A 16,408-nucleotide genomic window follows, 5' to 3' on the forward strand; every position below is an offset into this window, starting at 1 on the left:
TTTAAGGCAGTGTATCAGTGTAGGTAAGGGTGGTTTGACCTGTGTGGGTCTCGTTTTCAACACATGCTCTCCCACTTGGGCAAACGTAGACTTTTCTGGGCAAGCCCATGCCAAGCATATCCTCGGGTAACCTGCTGCATAGACCCGAGGGCAGGAGGGAAGGGCTTCTGCTGCCTGCCCCAGGTCGTAATGCTGGTCTGGAGGGGAGGACACTGGCAGTTTTCTGTGCTCAGAGATATGTTATGCAATTTGGGGAGGAAGTTTTAGGCCAAGTAAAAACATCTTTCATATTGAATTTGATCTGTTAAATGGCAATTAGACCTCATTGGTCTAGTCTGTTGCTAAGGTTTTTCTCTCCTCTGCTCTTGTCTTTTAAACAAAACATGCTTATCAGTAGAAATTGTTATTTTTGGGTATTAAGTTTGCAATAAATATGCTTGAAATGAATTCTCTTATACATTAACACCAGTGCTGCATATATGCAGCATTTAAAGAGCTCTAAAGTTTAAAATGTGCTGATGATGGAGTTTTAATGTTATATACTTCAAATTAAAGAATGGAATGGTTCTTGTAGACCCAGTAGATGAACTTTTATTTTTGCAATCTCGGTAGTAAAGCAAAATCTGGGTTATTGCTGCTACTTTATCAAATTAGGGAGAATTGTTTACCAGACATCATCTAGTATTCAGCGATAGAGATGAATGGAAATGCAGATTTGCACAGGAAAGCTTGATTTTTGCCAACAGTGGACTGGAAAAAACAATCATGTTGCAAGTCAAGAACTGTTTAGGGCTTGCTGAGGTATTGGTTACTAGATAATGTCGTGCATTTCACAGTTGCTAGTTCTGATCTGTAATGTTACTAAAGGAAATGGTGGCGTATTTCTTAAAATCTTCATTGTAAACAGAACTTGGATCCTATGTCACCTGTCACTTGACCAACCCTATCAGGTGCTGGTGCATAGGAAGGTCTCTGCAAGCTGACAGCTTCCGTGGCGTATTTTGTAATTCACTGGCACAAGTGAATAAGTGTGCTTTGAGTTAAAAGTATGACAAGTGTATCCCTCTGTTGCTTCTCTGTCCATTGTTTCAGAGATTAGTTGTCTATTGTTTAATACCCTCCTTCACTAACCACTGCATAAGTGAAGTGTCTGAATAATATGGATAAGGAAACAATTTTATTTTTAATTTAATTTCTTTTTAAAAAAAGAATTAATGTATGGAAGAAATAAAAGAATGCATGCAGGGGCTTGAGAAATAGATATATGTTGGGTGTTCAGACTCAGAACTGAAGCGGCTGAGGTTTCTTGGAAGGGTTGGTCTGTGCTGTAGGGAGGGTGTTGGCCCTGACTGTGTTTCTTGGATGTAGTTATGTTTCTCTCTTGTCTGTGGCACACTGACAGACTTCTTTCCTCCAATAATTTTATAGGAAGGAGATTTTGTTGCCTTTTGAGATAATAAAATGCAAACAGAAGTAGAATTTTGTTAGCTATCTTAAACTAAACATTGAAGCTAGTTACTGTTTTCTTGTTTATATTTAACAGTATTTGCCATATTTCTCCTTTATATATTTGTACACTGGAAAATCCTCAACCTCAAATACAAGATAAGACCTTGGAAGCTTGTTGTTTAGATAAGTTATGCCTGAAATAACTGTGCAGTCAGATCTGTATTGATGATGATGATGCAGTAAAACTGACTCACCCATTTTGGAGATGATACAGACCTTTCATTTTTAACAAAGGTTATTCATGGAGTGGGCATTTTGTCTTCTACAGTCTTGTGAAATACCTTCTCAACTGCATTGGTGGAAAGCTTCTTCCTTAAGCTAAAATTTGTTTTTAAAGTTTTTTATCCTCATTAGCCATACAAAACTGTAAAAACCTGCCTAAACAGGCAGAATACAAAGTTCTGTTTTGTTTTACTGGATTCTGCCTGCCTTTGTTTGGTGGTAAAGGAACCAGAGTTTTTAGACCAAATAAAATTGGAGTGTTCCTGATACAAACCTTCTTGTCTGTACTGTTTGACCATCCAAAGTGGCAAAATCTTGCTTGCTTAAAACTAAATTCAAACTAATTTGAGACGTGTCATTTAAACAACTTCTTAAGGTCAAAATAGCCATGACATCAGTTAATGAAAAACTTGAAAGAAATCCTTGGAAAACTCTTGAAGTCTTATTGAAGTTACTGCTTCAGATTTCATGCTAGTGCTTCTAGATGGAAGTCAGTGCTTAGCTTTTCTACTGAACTACAGTGATGCTCATTGACTTATTGAGGGTCCGATGATGATGGTGTTTGAGAACGGTGTGCATCATGTACTATGAAATGCCTGTGCATAACTACCCTTTGCACAGGCTCTTAAATTCACATCAAATTCTGTGTTTTTAGACAAAAGAATTTTGGATGGTATTTTATATAAGACTTAATACATTCATTCTTAGAAGACAAGTGGGAAGTAGGCCTGTCTCTGTGAATCTCTGTTTTCTTGGGTGTATGAGGTATTTTCTAAGCTCGTGGTTTCTCTGAGGTCTCTGAATGACATAATTGGAACTGATCAGTGTCTCATTAATTTTCCTCTGTGTTGTCTTGCAAAGACATGAATAGGCAAGATCCTGTGCTCATTTGCTCATTTTTCCCTTCAGAAGCCACAGCTTCAGCTTTTGGTTTGGCTGCTTTGGGAGTGGTGGTGGTGGAATATGTATTATCGTGGGCTCAGATGTTTTGTTGTCTGTGGTGGATTGGCTTCACCTTTTTAGTTTGCAGTCGAACACAGCCTGTTCTCTCACAGAGAACTGGAGAGAGAATTGGAAGAAAAAGGGCAAGGAAACTCACGGGTTGAGATAAAAACTATTTACTAATTAAAATAAAATGATAATGATAACAACAGTGATAACAGAATATACAATTGAGTGATGCACAGTGCAATTGCTCACCACCCACCGACCGATGCCCAGCCTGTGCCAGCCAGTGATCCTGGAGCAGAGACAGTCCCGAAACCCAAACCGCAGAAAAGCGAGTCTGAGAGATCCCCGAGAGAATACCCCCAATTTCTGGTCAACCCTGGTTAATGTACTGACATGACATGATATGATATGGAATATTTCACTGGCACATCCAGATGCCAGTTTGGGGTTTTGCTATTCACTGCGCTTCTCCCACCCAGTCCTAATGCAGCCGTGAACCAGCCAAACACAGTGGCCTTGGGCTTCAGCAGCAACTAATAACATTAGTACTTTTATCAATGTTCTTCTCATAACAAGTCCCATACTGAAACTAAAACGCAGCTATTCCAACTACTGAGAAGAAAATTAACCCTATCCTGGCAAAACCAGGACATTGTCACAGATAAATTTCCATGTACTGGCATTCCGTATTAAAATGAACTTAGGTTGTTACTGGCTGATCCTGCAATTGACTTAAACCAAACCCAAATCCACTATTATGGAAAAGAAGATATTTTACTTATGTATAGAAATACTGTTTCTCATAAAATTGTGCTTATATGGTTCTTGTGGTGTGTTACAGGTCTTCCTGTGCCAGTTAGTAAAACATCTGGGGGCATATAGAATCCTGAAGGGCTGGAGAGAACCTGCTGTCCCCTTATTTTCCCTCTGTAGCTGCCTAATATGTACAAAATGGGGGTTTTGTTGTCTTTGGAGTAATAAAAATTAGGTAATTCAAGCTAAAGCTTGAATTTTGCAGTGAGGTCTTAGGTCTCTGTACCTGCTGGACAAAGTTTTTGTTAAGTGGACACGTTGGGTTTCCCCCCTTATGCCCTCACTCTTTGCCTCAGCTGCTGTATAAAACTACAAGTACATCTTAGCTGTCTTGAAATGTCTGTCAGAAAGTTTACATCTTCTGTTACTACTTTTCCATAGTATAAAAAATGGAAGTAAATACCCAGAAATAAGCTGTTTCTACCACTTTATGGTTCTTTCTGTAGAACCTGTTTGGTATCTGCCATAAGCGAAGTTACAATGCATTGGCAGGGAAAGGAAAACAACCACCGGCAGTCCTTTTTAATTGTGTTTTTCATTGCCTGTGCTGTATTCATGTGACAAATCCTTTTTTGCTTAAAGCAGGCAAATCAACAAGCTGGGAGGATGGTGGCTGGGGAGCCTGGGATGAAGCAGAATTACAAGAACCTGTAAGTTCCTATATGTGAGTTTTCACTGCTAACTTGCATTTTCTAAAAGACTTTTCCACTTGTTTATGTGTGTGGTGTATTTTTTCCTCCTATGTATTTATCACCTGGACAAGAAGGATCTTGATCAGTGTTTTAAGTGTGACTGCTTGTTTGTCCCTTGCTCCTGTATTTGTTTCTAAATGTAGCTTGGATGTTACCTATTGTGATAATTACTCATATTCTTGTATTCTGTAGGGTTTTTTTCTCACTAGACTATACATGTCTTTCTGTGCCACTGCAGTTGGGGACATCATTTTTGTGCTATAGCTAGCCAGGGACATTAGGGCATGACAGTAGGGTTATAATAATCTACCATGAATGAATATAAATCAGAGACTCCTAAATCATGAACCACTGACACAAGCATCTTTCTCACGATCAGGTAGTAATGCTTTTATGTTGTGATGTGCAGATGGTGTTACAGGAGGAATCAAGTTACATATGAAGGATGGAGCGGTACCGTTTCTCTTTAAAAGGGAAAAACATCCCTCTGCCCAAATAGTTAAACTAAGAACAATGGAGCTTCTCTATAATTTTTGGTAAGCCTGAGACTGCTAGCTGCCAGCTGACTTGCATAAAATGTTAGGGAAGCTTTCTCTGTAGAAATCCTCTGCACCTGAATGAATCATCTGAACAGAATTGCTTATTTGCCTGTTAGAGAGAGCTCATGGGGTAGACTGAGGAATCCAGACCTCACCTTCCTCACAGAACTCTCTTACCTGCTGTCTTTATCTCAGTGTGCAGGAAGTACACCCACGGAGCTGGGCAGTATCTTGGAACTACTTAGTTCAGCAGCGAAACAGATTTTTCAGCTGAGATGAAAAACAAGTTGAAATGAACATGGTGTCTCCCAGGGATGAATCACTGATGCTGATGTCAGGGGATAACAAAGAGTACAAAAACATTTGAATAGGATGGGTATTCAGCTCCGCTGTAATTGCCATGAAATGAGTGAGTTGCTCAGGGCACCTTTGATGTGCTGTAATGTTTATAACTTCCTTAACGAGGAGAGCAAATGCTTTGTTTTCTACTTATATTGTAATTTGATAGAACCAGCAGATGTTGCTAAATTTAAATGGTCTTCTTTTTCACTCTTTTCTTTAAAATGGCAAACTCTTCAGCCAGGTACTTCACACCCTTCTTGCTAAAGACCTCCTTCTCCTGTGCCTACATATTTTCCTCCAAAGTTTCTAGTGGTTCCAGGTCAAACTCTTCAGGAAGAACTGTCATCCACAGCAAACAGATTGTTCTGTGTAGGAGCATATAAATATGTGAGTCTGTATGTCTGAACAGACGAAAATGAGTGCATCAGTCTAGCACAGAGTTGAGGTTATAAGGTTCTGCAGTCAAATATTTGGCTTGTTACTCTGAGGAAAAAGGATGCAATCTTTTTGCTGTTATCAATAACGATGCTATCTGAGTCCTTATTGACCCATCGTTAAACCTTAAAACTTGGCATTTCTTAATTTGAATTTGTTTCTTCATAAAGTTCCTTCCTGTGGAAAGGCACGTGTTACCTGTTGCGTGTTACCATGAGGCTTTAGTGTGAATGCCAGCTTATTTACTTTTTCATATGTGTATATATTTACTTAATGCTGGTCAGTGTATGAGCTTGGATAAATTGTTTGGTTTGAGTATGGATTGTAATGAGAATAACTGAAGAGATTCTTTCCAGTCCCTAATCAATAACAATAAAACTTTCAGTCTAATTCTATTAGTGTCTCTGGTGAAAGGAGAACATTTTGAGGAGTAGAGTGAGTGATGAGTACTTCTTTGTTTTGTGTTTTGTAAACATACAGATAGAATTAGTGCCAAGGTGGTCGTTTCTCATGGCTTTTCATGCAAATTGGGAGCTCTAAAGACTTGATAAGTAATAGTCCTTTTGGCTCTGGTATTGAGGGCAAGCAGCCCAAAAATGTTGTCATGAATCTTGCAAGTTCTGCTATGTTTAAAAATTGTTGCATACATTGATTAAAGCTTTATCTGTAGGAAGAAGAGGAATCTACTTCCAAGAACCAGAGAAATTACTGGCTTCAGGACTGTGTGTTGTCCTTGTCACCAACAAACGACCTGATGGTAATAGCTAATGAACAGAAAGCAGTCTTTTTAGTGCGTAAGTATACATTCTATTAAGTATATATCCTAATACACTTAACAGTAATCAGGGCAAGACTTTTTCCCCCCTCATGCCCATCTGTTACCCTCCAAATCATACCTTCAAGAATTTTAACGTGTTTCATAATACACATCATGCATTTTCCACGTACTGATGGTTAAGGAAGTTGTTTTATCTTTATTTCTCAGCTGTATTAAAATATAATTTAATCTGAGAAAACTTTTATAACATATAATTAAATCTAATATATAACTACTCAGTTTTATTTGAGGTGCTGAGAGATATTGACATTAATTGTGCTCAATAAGAAAAGCAAAACTTTTGTATTAATTTTAGCCATTAAGAAATACTTGACCCTGTTTTTTTTTGGTTTTTTTTTTTTCCCCTCTTAAAAAATTGAGCTAACTGATCCAGTGGCACTGGGAGTATTGAGGTGGATTGTTTTTTGAAATTTCTACCTTTGATAGAAAATTCTTCTCCATCTTGAAGAATGGGTGGCTCTATATTTTAGTCTAAAGCTGAGCTCTCAGAACTCTTTTTAAAGGTACCCTTAGTAATACATGAACACTGATCAGCCAGCTGCTGTTTACATGTGTGCTGTTGCCTGTGGTGCTGGTGCTATTAACAGCTGCAGTTGGTGGCACATGATCATGAGGAAGGGAAACCTCCTGATATGGGGAAAATTATACCATTTTAAAACAAAAAACAGGCTGTTGAAGGTCAGAGTTGCATAATTAGGCAGATGGTGTTGAGTTCTCATGCTGCATTTGTGATGCCCTGCGAAGTTACGTGTTCCAAAACCCATGTAAATTAGCTGCTAATTTTTCACCGAAAATGAAAAGATAGCAGTACTCCTCAGAAAATTCTTACTGGATCAAGAATAAGGAGGTGATTTAGCTCACCTGCTGGAACTGCACAGTACCACAACTGTACCACACAGTGGCAGAAGTGCCCCTGTGTCTCAGGTTTTAGGTGTCAGACAAATTGCACACAACACTTAACTTTTTTTCAGTTGTTCATTGGCACTGGGAGATGATTCAACAATCAAATGTCAGCTGTAATAGCACCCGGTGCATAACAAAGTGTAGTGTTTCCTAACCTTGATTATGACACAAAGATTAAAAGTTGTCAGATTTAATGTAGGATTCCTATGTCCTTCTGGTGTTTAAAATTAAAATTTTCTATTTGTTTAAGCTTATCTTCAGTAATCTTTCCAGAATAACTTTGTCCTTGCTTAGTACTTTTCTTTTAAGGATCCTTGTTTCATTATTGAACCTCTTAAAATTTGATGGAATAGATATAGCTGTTTAAATCTTTTAAGCAAAACCAGCTATTTCAGAATTTTAGTAGTGTGTTGTTCCATGTAAATTTCTAAGAAAACATAAGAGTTCTTTAGAAAAGTCACTAAAAAAATGTAGTGTTCTTTTTATGGTCATCAAGGTTTGTAATTGGTACTTACCTAAATGTGTTTGGATGTATTGTACAGGCAGGAAGGTTTAGGAATAGCACTACATCTATGAAATGCAAAGCACTGCAGTTTTATAGATGGTGTCTTTATTCTTAATGGCAGCTAAATGGAAGCACAGTGACAAAGGAAAAGAGGAAATGCAATATGCTGTTGGCTGGAGTGGCTCTCTGAATGTTGAAGAAGGGTAGGTGTTAAAATGCAGCTGTGATTAAAATGTCATTTTCATGTTTAATAATGAGCAGTATATGTTTTTTACTTGGTCTTGTGCATTTTAATGTTGAAAACAGAAATGGAGTAACCTGGGTGATCAGAAACATTGTCTGCAAAGGTCACTCTTCATGCGTAGTGTGATAGCTTAGAACAAGTTCATACAAATTACCAGAGGTACTGTCTGTGCAAATCAATGTATTTGCATGTAATTTAGACATTTTAATAGATCTTAGTTATGCTTTTTATAAGTTCCTGTTATAGAAGGAAAAAAAAAGTGCCCTTTTTGAAAAATCTACTTTTAATGGTAGAGATGAAATTTTGTTAGGGGATGTTGCAACTGGAAATGTATGAAGTTGCTTTACAAATACTTTTCATTTTCAAAACTTCAAGCAAGCATAAAGTCATCTCTCTGATCAAGAAACGGTTTTGGGCTCTAAGTCACTTAGTGGAATTGGAAAATTTGCTTTGGTCATACTTTTGGTATTTATACAATATTTCTGCTCAATCTGTTTTCAAATAACCAGACAGACGGTTTCTCGAATCTCCCATATGGAAGGAGGACTTTGCATTTCGTTATTAAGTTTGCAGCCTTGAGTTGGTGTCTGCCTTTGAACATGCTCCCTATTGGCTTCAACCTTCTGTTGTGGTGCAGGAGGTGTTGCCTTAATCAGCCTCTCTCCAATCTGTAAAAATGATCATCTTTTTCTATAAAACTGCTGCTGCCACACTTTTGAACTGTTTTATGTGCATATCTTTAAGGTTTTGGGTTTTTTTCCCCCCCTTCTATACTACCACCGAAATTACCCTGTCATCTTTTATTATAAAAAGGAAAAAGAAATTCTGTTTGGAGGTTTGTTTCTTACTGCTGTTACTGCCCTAAGAGACACTATCATGTGGAACAGGTAGCTTTCTTCAGATATGCATGGTTATATTCACTACATCTTGATTTAAGGTTTGTGAGTGTTTCCTGTAGGTGAAGGTTCTATTTCTGTGGAAGTGTAAATATGGCAATTACTGTCAGATTGTCAAAAGACTTGGCCTTTATTTTTGCCTTGCCCCCCCCCCCGCAATTGCCTTCAACTGATAAGGTTCTGTGGTGCTAAGCTTTGATATTGGAAGATGAGATTTCACTGAGATATTTAACATTGCTTTGAAGTTGTAATTGAATTGCAACTCATGTCAAACTTGCATTTAGAAAGCTTTTTTTCTGTAATTGTCTAGCCTGATTATTTAATCATTCCTTGGGGAATGGAAGTGACCCGAAATGCAAATAATCAACAGTACTGCAAGCATTTATGCTTTAAGTGCTGTTTGGGATGTCGTCTTGAATTTACATGCCCTTCTGTAAAACCTTTGTACTGCTTCTGTTTTCCCAGACAGTGTACAACTTTCTATTGTGGTAACGGTTAAATTTATCTTTTGATTCGGTATATTGAGGCCTGCTCATCTGCTTGCCTTCTGCATGCTTTGCCTGCCATGCATTGAGCATGCTCAATTATTGCATTCACTGGGAAGACAATGTTAGCTCTTCAAATGCTCTCAAATTATAAAGCTGTGAAAATCAATGGGTAGAAAATCTACCTAATTGCATAATATATTTCAAACATGTATTTTGATATGTATGTTTCAGTTTTTGTTTTTTTAAAGTGGTGGTTCTTGGTATGTCATTATAGGTCAGAAAAACAGGATTTATGTTTAGGTACATGAGATTTAACTTGAATCTTTACTGAAGAGTATTGGCAGAATAATCAGTCTGTGAATGATGAAAGACAACATTAACAAGGTGTAATAAGCACTCATGCAATCTATTTGGGCACTCTTGAACTGGTAATTGAAAATGTCTTTAAAATGAAAGGGGGTTTTTTGCCTTTTTAGTATTAATTTGATAAATTGTGTGCTGCCTTAAAATATTGTCAAAATATTTGCAATGCTAACTCAGCAAGATGTCTTGTGTAGAGCAAAGTTTCACAACTGGAGAAGAGATATGCTTATTAGTTTTATCTTTCTGTTTTCTAGTGAATGTGTGAGTAGTGTATTGTGTATCCCATTGGCAAGTCAGAAGAGGTAAGGATCGATATTCTTACGTATATGCATCCTCAGTCTCCTTACATGACGCTTTTGTATCTCTACAGCTTAAAGCAGGATTTTTTTTTTTAACTTCTAGTCTATCTTTGTGAAACAGGAGTTCCACAGGCCGTCCCGACTGGACCTGCATTGTGGTTGGCTTCACCTCTGGCTATGTTCGCTTTTACACTGAGGTACGTTTCTCAGCATGGCAAGCCCACAAGCAAGCTATTGTAATAAATACCTGTTTCTATAAAACTTCTGTTTCTGCAGATAATGCTTTTTGCCTTCCCTAAGAAAAGGGACAGACATGTTCATGCTTATTATTCTTTCTCTTCTAGAGTGGAGTCCTGCTTCTTGCACAGCTCTTAAATGAAGATCCTGTCCTACAACTTAAGTGCAGAACCTATGAAATTCCCAGGCATCCTGGTGTCACTGAACAGGTTTTGTCAGATTATTTCAAAAGCGAAGTGACAGTGTTACGGGGTATGGAAGGGAGTCTTCTCTGCGAATCCTCTGTCCTTTACCAGTTTTTGATAGGTGGACAATTCTTTAGAGCAAGAGACTGGATTTCTTGTTCTAGAAGTATTCATGTGTGTATAGTTTGAGGATTCAGAATTTCTTTTTATTTTTTTGAGTATTTAGATAGCTCCATAGATTTGTTCCATTTTTCTCTATGATAAACTTGCAAAGGATGGCTTCATTAATTTCCTGTTTATTCATTAATGTGAACAAAATATGATAGTTTATGGATGAAACGAGAAAATGGATGCAACTTGACAGGTGCCAAGAGCTATAGGTACTCATTCATACAAACTTAATTATTTCACAGAGAAGATAGATAGCTGAAAATTAAAACAATCCTTACAGGAGATAGTGCTAGGAACCTGCATGTCATTAGGAGCATTTCCTGCAGAGAAGGCTCTTGCAGAACTCAAGCTATTTAGTGGAAAAGGCAGCTTTCTTTGCTCTTGGCTGAGTTGACATGTTTTATGCAGAAAACTAACGAAGTTACAGAAATTTCCAGGTTTGCTTTATTCAAATGCTCATGTGATTTAGCATGACATTTTGGGATCAGTTTTGAAATACAGAAGCATTAAGGAATTTGAGTCTTGAATTTATATCACCAAATTAGCATCTATGTGCCCAAGTGGTAATTCAAGCACTAATCCAATTTCAGAATTTGGCTCATAAAACCTTGATACTTGCATTCTAGATAAACCTGTTTTTCTGTGGCTTTCACATGCTGCTGTAACTTTGGTATTTTCTCCCTAAGCCATAAAATATATTAAGCAAACATAAAAGTCATTGAAAGAAGATAAAAATATAAAATTATGTGCCTAAATAACTTACTCATATATTGGACTGTTTAATACTGAATTTCTGTAGTTTCATTGTATTCTGTTGCCTGGAGCTTGTTAGATACTAACTATCTGGATGTAATCCTCTTCTTCATGTAGTTAATAGTATAAAAAGACAGAAAAGAAGCTGTTACAACAATAGCAGTGATTTTTTTTTTCCTTCTTTCTCATTTTCTTCCCCAGAATGAAGAACTAAGTATCTTGTACCCAGCAGCAATTGTGACAATTGATGGTTTCAGCCTCTTTCAGTCTCTTCGTGCGTGCCGCAATCAGGTAGCAAGAGGTACGTTGGAGAGGAGAAGTTTATTTCTGACTCTGTTAACAGTACTTTAAATTAAATTTACTTATGTTTGTTACATATCAAATCAAGGTAGAATTTGTATTTTCCTTGCTTATCCATCAATATATAGGCATCTACTGCGTAAAATTAAATTTCTTCCTCTACAGAAAATATTCTTGGAGCACAAGTTGTCCAAGTAGCATTGACTGTCTTGTACATTCTCACCACAATACTGTATACTGGTTTTGGCTGGGATAGAGTTAATTTTCTTCATAGTATCTGTATGGTGCTGTGTTTTGAATTTGTGATTAAAACAGTGTTGATAACACACCAATGTTTTAGCTATTGCTGAACAGTGCTTACAGAGCATCGAGGACTTTCTTGTTTCTCACACTGCCCCACTAGGAAGCAGGCTGGAGGTGCAGAAGAAATTGGGAGGATACACAGCTGGGACAGCTGCCCTCCACTGACCAAAGGGATATTCCATACAATATGATGTCATGCCCAGCAATAAAAGCTGATAAAGGCAGAAGAGGGGAACGTTCAGAGTTAAAACATTTGACTTCCCAAGTAGCTGTTACACACAATGAAGCCCTGCTTCCCTGGAAACAGCTAAACACCTTCCTGCTAATGGGAAGTAGTGAATGAATTCATTATTTTGCTTGGACTGCAGGCGGAGCTTTTGCGTTACCTGTCAAACTGTCTTAATCTCAGCCCACAAATTCTCTCACTTTTACTCTTCTGATTCTCTTCTCCAGCTCAGTAGGAGAGAGTGAGCAAGCTGCTGTATGGTGCTTAGGTGCCCACTGGTGTTAACCCATAGCATGCTGCTAAGGTGCTTCCTAGCATGTCAGGATGCTGATTTCACTGACTGTCAGTGAAATGCTCTTCTTCCTGCAAGTAAGGACTTTTGGGAAGGGATAGTGCTGTGATGACATTTTGGTAATGGTCACTGTTCTTTGAGTTAATACCTGAGAGCTTTTGACACCTTGTTTGATTGTGCAGCCTTTGATCCTGTTCCTTTAGTAGTGTCTGTTTCTAATTTGGAACCAGGGTCAGTTTCCTGGGGTGAGAGAACCACAGCACAGTATTGTGTGGTCGATTGCACAGGTATGGGGCTGTTCCAGTTCTTCAAGAGAAAACATTAAGCAGGTGCTGTTGCAGAATTTTCTCCCAAATTTCCTGATGGTTGTTCTCATTAAACATCAGATACACCAGATTCTCGTTTCCTCTGTGGCAGGCCACATCAACAGACAATCAGGAGGCTGGGTGTAGGTGGGAAGCCCAGTGAATCTGCCAGCATCACAGCATTAGGAACTATTGGGACAGCAGCACCCTTAAGCTAAGGCTGGAATCTTACGTAGAAGGGATGAGTTGTAAAGAACTGAGAAATGCTACTGTGGTGAGACAGCCCTTCTCTGAATCAGATGGGCATGGCCAGTAGGAATGGATTGCTCACTCTTTCTTCCAGTTCAGGATGAAGTGGCATGAAATGAAGCTAGGTGATAGTAAATTCAAAATAAAAAGTAGATGGGTGTTTATGCATTGTGAGGTTAAATTGTGGCATTCTTTGCCTGAGGTTGATGTTGATGTGAATGCTAAAAGCTTGCTTGGGCTCAGGAGAAACTGACAAATTAGTGGAGAAGGAAGGAGGTTTACTGAGTGGTTAGAACTTTCCTCTGGCTGAGAAGGTCTCTTCAGGAGCTGGTTTAGCAGAAGCATCAGGTATGTGTCCTTGTTCTAATATTTTTCCCCAGATATCTGGTTTTAGCTGTGCTCAGATCTTCATCTGCTGTGCTAAATGTTTCCCTGGGTCTATCTAATAATGTCTGTTCTCACTGTCTTAATGAAAAGGTAGCATTTCCATGGAATGTAAGAGAAGGCAAAACTTTAAAAACTGATATTCTGTGAATCATGCAACAAATAAGACAGGAGAGAGACAGACTTTTTTGTACTTTTACAACCAGAACGTGCTCCGCTCTTTCAATGAAAGCAGATCACCATTTCCAGAGAAGCACTTACAGCTAGTTTTAATATCTGCAACCAGAGTGCTGTATGTTTTTTCATTCTTGATCATTTGTTTGTTGTAATATATATTTTGAAGAGTTTCAGTCATTGCATCAGTTTTACCACTGTCCTTACCTAACACTGTAACATACCCAGTGAATGTGCTGACTCTGCAAGTACTTTGGCGGGGAAGTTTCCACTTAAACATGCCCAGACCACAGAAATAAATTGTAGTAGCATTTTAAAATTGTACAGAATATTAAACCATAAATTACTAGAAAGCAAAGCTCTCTGCAAGTACAAAATATAGTTGTGATAAATATCATGTGCAGTTTTATTGAGTTAATTGTTAAAAATGTTTTAATTTCATTCAGGCATGTATTTTAAAAGGCCGTTTTAGCTCAGTGGGTGTTTAAATATATGTTAATTTAAAACTAGGTTATTTGTGGCTTTGGATTGCATAATTGTTTTTCTTCCCCTCTGTTGTGCTATTTGTCTCTTACTCAGTAGGAATTTTTTTGTGTTTTATCAACTTTTGTCAGCTGCAGCATCTGGCAATGAGAATGTTCAGCCTCCACCATTAGCTTATAAGAAATGGGGTTTGCAAGATGTGGATACGATTGTTGACCATGCTAGTATTGGTAAGAATTTCTGTTTAATTTCAAATATTTGGCCTAATGAAACAATGTTTTCATACTGTTAAATTTGGGTTGAGAACACTTAGTGGTACTTGCTGGATAGAAATAAATAGTGGGAGAACGCTGTCCTAGTGAATGATCTCATTCACCATCATCATAAATATATTTTACTTTCTCTTCTAATCTTACTGAGCTTCCCCTCTCCACTTGAGGGGAGAAAGGATGTTACAACTATAGCTGTCTGGTCCCCTCTTGGTAAGAAAGAGCCAAGAGAGACTAGATCAGGGGCAGTTATTCCAGTTTCTGCCAGATTAAAGAACTGTCTGACAGGCAGGTTGAGACTGCTATGGGTCTTTCCTGAGTCTAGCGCATAAAGAAACTAAAATTTGAGATTGCTCCTTTCCAGAAAGACAAACTGAGTTCTAGGGCTCTCAAAAACTTCTACTCCTCAGGAATTTGCAGAAGCCCAGGTTCTTGGCAGACAGGCAGATCTAAGAGACAGTAAGCTTTGTTTCTCTTCCACCCTTTTCACAAAAGCAGGTAAGAGGTCACAAGGGGGCTATTGAGGCAGGTGAAGTGAATTTGGTAGATGTGTTTTTCCTATGGAACTCTGAAGTTTTTTTTTTCTTCTAAGCAAACCCACTATGCTTTATAATTAACCTAAGTACATTAGGTTATTTCTACTGTGTTCTTTAGAATTCCTGTGGTAAAGCTACTCCTCCTCCCTCTCTGTGTATGTTGGCTGGTCAGTCAAGAAGGCAGGAATATATTTAGAGTTTTAGAGCAATTGCATACCTTTGTTCTGAAAGTATAAGACATTCACTTTAATGTTTTTGTTAGGCATCATGACACTGTCTCCTTTTGATCAAATGAAGACTGCCTCCAATATAGGTGGATATAATGCAGCTATAAAAAACAGCCCACCTGCTATGTCTCAGTATGTTACTGTTGGATCCAATCCTTTCACTGGTTTCTTTTTTGCCCTGGAGGTATGTAGTACAAAGCTGACTTGCTGGAACTTTGAATAATTAATCCTTCTCTTTTCTGTATGGGTATTTCTGAAGTATTCCTATGTTCATTTTATACTGACATTTCTCCCGCTTCTTGATCTTGTGAAACTGGAATGGTTTAGAGTAGATAAGACAGTAATATCTACCACAGGTTCCTGCTAATTAGCAATTTTATTTTTTATCTTAAAATGAATGTGATAGTCAAGTAATTTTTATATTTTTTTCAGTTGTTAATTTATTGCCAATTAAGTAATATAAAGATTTTCTTGAAATTTGATATCATGTAAACGTGCATCTTATGGATTTTTGCAGGCCTTTGATCATGTACCCATATGGCCTGAGTGTACTGTGGTGATTTCATATAGTGGAACTACTACTTGTAGAAGAAAACTGCAACTTATGCTTAATGATACCTGTAGCACACTTACATCTTCTGTTGTGTTGGAGGAGAAGGATGGCAATGTAGCTGTGTGTCCTGTACATTCAGACCCTATGTGTGTGCTGTCCTTATCAGGATTGAAAGTTGATTGAAAATGCTAGAATTGGAATTTTGATTTTGTACTTGCTTTTGCAGTATGTTTATGAAAAGATTTCTTACGTTGATATTTGCAAGGATGCCAAAGCCATACACCAGCTAACTCTCCATGATAAATCATACACAGGGTTTTTTTAACTTCTGTTGCAGACAAACATACTGAGCTACCAGTGACTTGCAGGAGGATTTTGAAATGGTAAAGAGATGTCAGAATGGCTTTTCTGGGGGCAGTGAATTAAAATTTTGCAGAGTCTTAAAGCTATGCTTTCTGAGCTGAAAGTCCATAGGAGGCCTGAAAAACTATTCTGCAGTTGAGTTCAGTGTAAGAACTATTTCTTGGCTTTCTAAACACTTTGTTCTTTCATTTCAGGGTGGCTCACAGCTGACTATTTCTTGACTTTCTAAACACTTTATTCCTTTCTTTCAGGGTAGCTCACAGCCACTGTTGTCTCATGTTGCCTTAGCAGTTGCAAGTAAACTGACTTCAGCGTTATTTAATGCTGCCAGGTAATAACATTAAAAATCACATTGAATT

General features: G+C 37.9%; 1 protein-coding gene across 1 annotated transcript in view; it reads left to right on the top strand.

Annotated features, from left to right (window-relative positions):
* Positions 1-4,077: 4,077 nt before the first annotated feature.
* The window catches only part of RAB3GAP2 (RAB3 GTPase activating non-catalytic protein subunit 2), a gene marked incomplete at its 5' end in the record, with an annotated part of 36,621 nt that continues 24,290 nt past the window's right edge, over positions 4,078-16,408 (top strand). Inside the window, 10 exons of the mRNA XM_010170410.2 lie at positions 4,078-4,145; positions 6,174-6,297; positions 7,871-7,952; positions 9,995-10,042; positions 10,161-10,236; positions 10,384-10,485; positions 11,587-11,686; positions 14,233-14,331; positions 15,169-15,317; positions 16,301-16,380. Coding sequence (XP_010168712.2) covers positions 4,078-4,145; positions 6,174-6,297; positions 7,871-7,952; positions 9,995-10,042; positions 10,161-10,236; positions 10,384-10,485; positions 11,587-11,686; positions 14,233-14,331; positions 15,169-15,317; positions 16,301-16,380 — 928 coding nt within the window. The remainder of the gene's footprint in view (positions 4,146-6,173; positions 6,298-7,870; positions 7,953-9,994; positions 10,043-10,160; positions 10,237-10,383; positions 10,486-11,586; positions 11,687-14,232; positions 14,332-15,168; positions 15,318-16,300; positions 16,381-16,408) is intronic.

The sequence above is a fragment of the Antrostomus carolinensis genome, unplaced genomic scaffold (assembly GCF_000700745.2).
Source record: "Antrostomus carolinensis isolate BGI_N321 unplaced genomic scaffold, ASM70074v2 scaffold23056, whole genome shotgun sequence".
Lineage (NCBI taxonomy): Eukaryota > Metazoa > Chordata > Aves > Caprimulgiformes > Caprimulgidae > Antrostomus > Antrostomus carolinensis.